Here is an 8680-nt window from a genome sequence, read left to right on the forward strand (position 1 = left end):
TCAATGATACTATTCTGTAGTTTCCACACTCAGTTGGGTCACCCTTCTTTGGGATGGGAACAAATATAGATCTCTTCCAGTCAGTTGGTCAAGTGGTTGTTCTCCAGATTTCTTAGTTGCATAAAATACTAGCTAAATAAAGAAGATGAATTACACTGGGAAAATCTGCTATCAGGGATCTCTCCAGAATGCTGAAAAGCAATGATGTCAGTCTAGAGACTAAGGTGCGCCTAATCCAGGCCGTGGTCTTCGCCATTACTTGTTATGCTTCAGAGAGCTGGACAATAACTAAAGATGAGAGAAGAAGAATTGATACCTTTGACCTGTGTTACTGGAGAAGAGTCTTGAACATACAACGAACCTCCAAGAAAACAAATATGTCTGCCTTGAAGGGGGTGAAACCAAGTTTCACCTTGGAGGCTAAGACTTTGAAGCTCTGTCTCATAGACTTTGGGCACGTGGCCAGGAGAGACCAGTCCTTGGAGAAGGACATCATGCTTGAAGGGTGGAGGGACAGCAGGAGAGGAAGACCCTGGATTAGATGGAGTGATAATGTGACTAGGGTAATGGGGGCTGGTGTGTCATTATTAGTGAAACTGGCTCAGGACAGGGCAGGGTTCAGGGCCACTGTATATAGAGCCACTATGGGTCACAGGCAACTCAACGGCACATAACAACAAAGCAACAACAATAACAACAAATATAGAAGGACTTTTTAACTAACTAGACATGATAGGTTCTCCTATCAAAATGTTTAAGAAACCCCCAGATTTTAGGCATCACAAAGATCTAAATTTCTGCTAAGGGTCTTCTTTTTTACAAATGAGGAACTGCAACGAGAGTGGTAAAAAGACTCGTCTTAGTTACACAGGTATTTGTAGCGACAGATCAAGAGCATGGGCCTTCTACTTTTCAGTCTACTTTTCCCAACAGACTCTGAGGATTCTTTCTGGGTGCTTCTTAGCTTTCAGTGTGTAGAGTGAACTTAAGATACTGCTATTCATCAAAGTGTTAAAGGGCTGATGGGGCACTAATAGTGCTCTGAAGATTCACTCACTCACTCACCCATTGTCATGAAGTTGGAACCAACTAGTAGCAGATTTTGTGAGGTTGTAAATCACTTGGGAGGTGACTGGCCATCTTTTTGTAGGAGAGCTTCTAGTAGATTCAAGTAGCCAGGGAGGAAACCTTTGGATTAGCCACAAGACGGTAAAACAGAGAGCCATCAAGTTATATTAAATTGGGCAAGTATATTCTACAGCAGCGCCAAGCTTGGAAGAAGACTCATTAACAACCTGTGATATGTAGATAATACGATACAACTTTGTTTGCTGAACATGAAGAAGACTTGAAGTACTAAATCATGATGATAAAAGACTACAATTTCAGTGTGGATTACACTCCAACATGAAGAATTAAAAAAAAAATCCTCAGAGGTGTACCTTTAAGCAATATCATAATAGAGAAAATACTGAAATAGTCAGGATTTTATTTTACTTTGGTCCATAATCCATATGCATGGAAGCAGCAGTCAAGAAATCAAACAACGTTTTGTATTGGACAAATCTTCTGCAAACTATCTCTCTAAAGTGATAAAAATGAAAGATGTCATTTTGAGTTAAGATGCATGCTATTTTCAATCACTTCATATGCATAAGAAAGCTGGACAACGAGTCAAGAAAACCAAAGAAGAATTGATGGCCTTCGCATGATGGTGATGGTAAAGAATATTGAATGTACCATCGACTACCAGAGGACTGAAAAATCTGACTTTGAAAAGTTGAATTTGGATTTAAAAGAATATTCTTAATTTGAATAGTCCTTAAAAGAAAGAATGTTAAACTTTGCTGCATGTCCTTTGGGCATGTTATAAGGAAATAATCAGTCCCTGGAGAAGGGCATTACGCTTGCTTGAGTACGGAAAGAGAGGAAGACCCTTAGGAAGATGGATTGGCATAGTGACTGTGACAATGAAGTCAAGTGTAGCACCAGCTGTGAGGGTGATGCTGGACCAAGTGGTGCTTTGTTTTACATGTGGTCATTACAGCGTCTAACAACAATGTCCTTTAGTACTATTGAATTTTTCCTGAACAATTTTCGGAAGAATTGTTGTAACAACAGATGGTAACTTGGTCCTTTGCCAAGTTTACCACTGTGGCAAAAATGATTTTATCATATAAAAGATACTTGCAACCATACTTGAAAAATATACACTTTTGAAATTATTCAAATGTTTCATATGTGAAAAGAATTCTGTGATTTTAATTAAAAGTTTCATGTTGTTGGAACCTTTGAAACAGAAAATGGGATTTCCTAGCATTCAATGACACTCAGTTGTTAAGCTTTCTTAACACCCCCATATTCTCAAAAATGGAACATTCCACTCTTTTAAGAATTGTGTTATGGTGACCATAATCAGATTTCTAGTTATTATTATGGAATTGAAAGATCCAATGGATTGAATTAATAGGAAAAAATAGGTAACACTATTTCAAAATATATATTTTATATTTTATGTATTTTGTTAAGATCTGATTGCCAAGCATTTCAAATTGACTCATTTGTCCAACAGATATACTTTAAGGCAATCCAATCATTTTAAATTCTTGAGAAAGAAATCTACAACCAAGACTACAATCCATATTTTTCTTAAAATAAGAAACAAGGCAAAAATACACAAAATTTGTAATGCAAAATGTTTCCACATTATCATTCTCAAAGGGATGCCAGTGCTCAAAGCACTGGGAGGGCAAGAAATATTCCTAACCAAGTGAAACCTATAATTTCAACACACTGTCTTGCATGATCCTCACCATGCTCTCAAAACTGAATGATGTTTTCCTAATGGTAACTAAAGTTGATTCTTACATTTCATGAAACATAATATCCACTCTAATGGCATTTCAAGAATTTACTACTTAGAAAAAGAGAGGGGTTTGGAGAAGGGTAGGGGAGCTGGTGTGAAATAGTGAGGAAATGGGAAGAGAAAGATCAGGACAACTTCTAAAATTAAACAATTGCAGAAGGATAAATGGGGAAAGATGATTTAGTCAATCAGTATATAGTTTAAGGTTTTGGAAGTTTATTTTTATAATTACAGAAGAATCTTTGGTCTTTACATAAAGATCTGGCCACTATAACGTTCTATCAACATTGCACTGGATTCTTTAAACAGCTGCATTAAAAAAGGAATAAGTAATTTTTCTAGAAATATTTTAGACATTTTTTAGCAACATGGAGATCTCTTTAGTTTCAAGTGGTCTAAAATAATCAGGTGACTAATAAACTCACTTTAATAGTAGTGTAGCATGGATTTTCCCATAACAACTTGAAAATCAAATTTTACTGCTTGTTGTAATTCCCATTCATTGTTTTCAGGGGACCTAATTTGTAGAATGTTAAATTCCAGGGAAATGTTTAATGGGGAAATGATTTAGCAAAGCTTATCCACTTATAAGCTGAAATATGGTTCATATCTACTTATTGAAGGAATAATGAAATGATGATATGAAATGCATTTTACATTCATTCTAAAATTCCCAATTACCTTATTCCAAGTAAGCTGGGACTGAAAAGGCACCATGATTAAACCATTTTAAAATATTCTTAGCAAAATTCTTCTACTGAAGTAAGAAGTAAAGGATAAAAATAATAAGGGACTATTTTAAGAAATTATCCTTATATTTTAATAAGTAGAATTTATAAAAAAAAGTCTTTTGCTTACATTAAGATGTTTCCATTACTGATTATGAACTTGAATGTGTGCTTTGATTAATAAATACATCAAATAATACAACTGAGTATATTTTCTTTAGTATTTTTTCCTGTGTTTCTAATTATAAAATAATGTTTCTCTCCAAAAGAAAGTGCTATGAATAACGGATATGAGAAACTGTACGGTAGAATTAGATTATGCTATTTCCTTAGTTAACTTGTTATTTTTCAGGATAAATAATTACTCGGACTATATAAAAATCTAAAATATGGACCCGTCATCTGAAACAATATAATAAACAATGACCATCATAGTGCAATAAATCTTTGTTTTTATTTATTACCCTTAAAATAATCTCTTTTGTATTTTTCTCCCTTTCCCCTAGATATCTTTAAGAGCAGCATTTTAAAGTTTTATAGAGTATACAATAGGGTGCTTTATGATGATTATTCATATAATAGTTTTCCAAAACTTAGGTTTATCTGGAATTCAATAGATAAAACTCAAATAACAGATGGAATGAAATAAGAATTTTATAACAGCATATGTCATTCCTAATGATAACCTTATTCATAACGACAATCTGATCCTACAATGTCTCTGAATAAGCAAATAATATTATATTCTGTCTGGTATAATTCACTATTAGTTGACATTCATTACTGATGCATAATACATATAAATCTCAATTAAAATTTTCCCAATGTGTTAAAGCAGAATATTCACCAATGATTTTTTAAAATAAATCATAGTCTAGAGACCATTAAATATACCATTTAATTAGCCTGACTTATATAGATTAGTCTATAGTTTAAATAACTGGATGAGGTTCATGGCAAGTAACAAGTTCTATTTATAAGCTGTAAACCACTCAGCTTTTGTTTCTTGGTTTTCTTCCTCAGTAAATTACCTCTATTCTTCAAGTGGCTAGTTAGCGGCCCAAGCAAGCCAACTCAAGTGAAAATCCAGTGCAACTGTAAATTATTGAGGTCATTTTATTATGGTAAATATGATCCTTCATTTTATTATCATAGAATCTGGCATTCAAAGGCTGATAGCACCAAGCTGCAAAGACTTTTCAGGGAGTGATTTAAGATAGGAACTCAGGGTTCTTGGTTTACTATCTCATCCTTAAAAGCTAAGGCTTACTTCTGTAACTATTACAGGTTAGTGACTTATGAATAAGGATTAAATTTCATTTTCACTGTGAATAAATTCAATTTCATCACTTCTAGCTAAGAATGCTTACCCACCCAGACAGGTACAAATAGAAATTTGCTGTTTATTAACCCTTAGTTCAATAGATATTTTTTAAAGGAGAAGACTACTATTTAAAATGTAGTTTCCTCTAATAAGGAAACAAAATTACTAAATTTCCTAAAACTACAGGGAATGGAAACTCTGCTGTTTTAGAAAAGTAGGGTGATCTTGATGTGGTTCTTATTTCTAGAGATAAGTCACATTTATTTTCACATGACAGTATTCAACATTGAGAGGAATCTTTAATTTTTGCAAGCAAATTTTCAACTAAGATCTTCAAGGACCATTAACAAAGCGTTGTACACATAATTCTTATACTATCCTTTTCTATCACTCATCTCGTTAGTGGCAATTTAGAATAACTTTGGAAAGTCAAGCTATTTATTTACAAGTCAGATTAAATACTCTTAAATATTTATGTTCATTTCCTTTTGAATTAAAAAAAGCCCAGAAAAGAAAGACTTGTTTTGAAAATTCCTTTAACCACTATTTAAATTCATTTTAAAATTTTCTCCCATGTTATTATGAAAGTTTTTTTACTCCTTCTTGTCAGAGATTTCCCCAAAAATCTGTTTATTCTTGAGCAATATATATGAGCTTGCTGTGCACATGGGGCTTGACCTTGAATCTGTGGACATTTAATAAGGATCTTTCCTCACCTCCCACCCCTTCCCATTTTCCCAAAAAGTCAGGCTGCACCTGCCAAAAGAAAGCCTCGTCTGTCTCTTTAGAGGACACAAGGGGTCGCCCCTCTCCCAACATTGAACCAGCCAATGCCACCCGCAGCAAAAGCACACTCAAAGGCGAAAATAGCAAAAGGAATCCTCTACAGGAATTCTTTTCAGCATCTCTCCCCTCAACACTTGGAATTTCAATTCAATTACACCTATTATCTTTCTCACTCTCCCAACATAACCAGAGATCATCGCCCTTGGGACAACTGTCAGGTTGGAAAGAAGCTGGGCTCTTGATTCAAAGATAGTTCTAATCTCCAAGCTTCAAAGTGTCCCCACAGCCCTGGGCAGTTACTCATATTATGGGCCTTCATGGAAAGGTGGGAAGATGTGAACCACAAACTTTTTTTTTCTGGTAATTTCTTTTCAGAAACCAAAAGGAACTGCTTTCCAGTAGAGTTTCTGCTGTTAGTGACTCTTACAGAGTAGAATTTCACCAGAGGGCTTCCAAAGGTCTAAGTCTTTATGGAGGCCCACTGCCATTCTTTCTCTTATGAAGGAAGCTACATTTGGGTTCGAAAACCTCCTACCTTTCATTCAGGAGCAAGGGCTTAACTATTGCACTACCAGGGTGCCATTTCTTTCAGAAACAGAATCCCAAAGGTACAAATCCAGATGCTTCTGACACTAGGGACCCTGCCCTGCTCTCAGAAGTGCATAGCGACCTACCAACCCTGGGTGTTCTCAGTGAGATAAAAGGGGCAGTGGGCGGCGATTGGGAGGAGAGGTTGTGGAAGAGGAAAGTAGGAGGGTGCGTTTCTGCCTGACCTCCCCTTTCCAAAAGACCTGAAACTCAAGTCCCTAGTGCCCAGAGAGGAGGGGAGGGGGGAACAGACAGGCACCATTGGAGCCTTGGGCTTCTGCACTGCAGCAGTGAAAGGGTGGGTGGGCAATTACAAGAATACAAACCATTCTGAGACCAAGAATAATAAGGATGCCCCCACATACTGGATTTAGGCCCTCCTCCCTTCTGCTACACCAGCCCCAAGGCGCTGAGGCCAGGCCAGAGCCACTGGCGCTCCGGCCCAGCCCCATCTTTTCAAGGCAGTTTTCAGGTGAATCAAACCTTGTCTGCCCCAGGCGAGCAGCACAAAGGGAGCTTTCAGGGGACCCTCACGCCCAAGGGACCGAGCAGGGACAAAGAGCAGCTGAGAAGCGATTACTCCAGGTCCATCTCACACAAGCTGGTGTTGTTCTCTTCACCCTGCATCCATCCACGCCTGCCCTGAGGGGCTCTGCTGGCCAGTGGCAAGACGCTACCATTCACGGTTGCCCTTACCCAGGGAGGTGTGAGAATCCAAGGCAAAAACCTCTCTCTGTGCAAGCCCTCGAGAGCACCTATCCCTTCCCCTTCCCCACCAGCACCCCAACATTAAGATAATCTGCAGCTGAATTTCCAGTGAGGAGACGGACCACAGAGTGGAGAGCCCGCAGGGCTAGTGACGTGCAGGCAGAGGCGCAGTCCTCGCATCTGTCCCCTCTTGTTAGGAAGGAGCCTCCTTGCACAGGCTAACCGGGGTTCGAGACCATCCTTGATGAACGCGTGCCCTTTTTTAACCTCAGCTGGAGTCCTGCAGCATTCTTTACTAGCCAACCATACAGTGACAGGGAGTAAGGAGACCGGACAGTCAGGAGATGAGAGCTTGAGGTTTTAGGGTAAATTCACTTCTCAGTTAGGTGTCTGTCCCTGAAGTCACACTCAGAAGGACCTTAGAGGAAAACGTTCATGTGTGACAGGTTACTGGAAAACTGGTACCCTTGGTTCCCAGCAGCCCCGGGCCAGCTGTCTGCATCCCAGGTGTGGGGCGCCGGGGCGCTGTGCAAATGTGCAGACTTGCGAACCCCGGGCGCCCTGGGCGCCCCCCTAACCGCCCCCTGCGAATGCGGGGAAGTCGCTGCGCAGGCGCTCGCTCGCCTCCCCGCCGCTCAGCCGGTGTGCGCTTTGCTGCACCAGCGCCAGGTCCCCACCAAGCGAGGGGTCTCCCCGCGCACGGCATCCTCCCACAAACCTCCCCAGACCTTAAGCCAGCCGGCAGGGCATCTCAAGCTGCGGGCGTCCGGGCGGTTGGTCTCAGGGTTGAGGTCCCTTCGGACTGTCATAAATAAAGCTCAAATCCCTAGAGAGAGTTGAAGGAACGGCGAGAAGTTTTTGGTGAATCAGAATGGACTCACCAAGTGGAGAGGATGGACAATAGAGACGATGCCACATGTCCTGTTGGCTGTGGCACCCGGGAAGATGCTAGGGAAGAGAGGGGCGTGAGAGATGCGCCTTGCGCACCCCTGAAACCCGCTGTTGCATCTTCGGGGAGGCTTGGGGTGCAGGGCTGGACAGGCGCGTTTGCAGAAGCAGACACAGGACAGACAGGCAAAGCGAGCAAAGAGACGGACAGGTGAACCAGGCGGGAGGGAACGAACGCAAAGTCCATGAGGCCCCCCACACACTTACTTCTTCGCTGGCGCCTTCCCCGGGAGGCGTTCTGGCTGCCGATGTATTCCATAAAGTTCAAAATGATAAAAAACCAAGAAATCAGTCGCAAGTGCATAGTAACCCAATAACGGTTCCTTTTCGTCTTCTTCTTTTCTTTTGATCGTTAATTACAGTTTAAGGTTTTAAAATTAACGTGTGTCAGGCGTGTGTGTGTGTGTGTGTGTGTGTGTGTGTAATAGGACAAACTCAAGCAGCGGGACAAGTCTCCCCTCAGTTCCGACAGGCGTGATGTGATGGCAAAAGAAGCCGGGCGGATAGACAGGGAACCCAAGGATTGGACTTTCAAATGGAACTGAGCTGCGGCGGCTTGGCGAGGGTGGCTGTCATCGCCGCGAGGAGCGCGGGGTCCGGGACGAGCGAGCCACGCCGGGCGGCCGCAGGTAGCATGGTGCGCGGTGGCAGCAGCCGCAGGCGGGATCCGGGCGGGCGGGCAGCGGCGGCGGGGGCCCCTCGGGCTCAGAGGCAGCGGGGGCTGCGGCGGGG

At 41.2% G+C, this 8680-nt stretch overlaps 1 protein-coding gene across 1 annotated transcript in view; it reads right to left on the reverse strand.

Annotated features, from left to right (window-relative positions):
- Positions 1 to 8313, reverse strand: part of RSPO3 (R-spondin 3) — a 155953-nt gene extending 147640 nt beyond the window's left edge. The window contains exon 1 of the mRNA XM_006878976.1: positions 8156 to 8313. Coding sequence (XP_006879038.1) covers positions 8156 to 8252 — 97 coding nt within the window. The 5' untranslated portion in view covers positions 8253 to 8313. The remainder of the gene's footprint in view (positions 1 to 8155) is intronic.
- Positions 8314 to 8680: the final 367 nt, after the last annotated feature.

The sequence above is a fragment of the Elephantulus edwardii genome, unplaced genomic scaffold, assembly GCF_000299155.1.
Source record: "Elephantulus edwardii isolate Elephantulus edwardi_28Jun2011 unplaced genomic scaffold, EleEdw1.0 scaffold00002, whole genome shotgun sequence".
NCBI classification, from domain to species: Eukaryota; Metazoa; Chordata; class Mammalia; order Macroscelidea; family Macroscelididae; genus Elephantulus; species Elephantulus edwardii.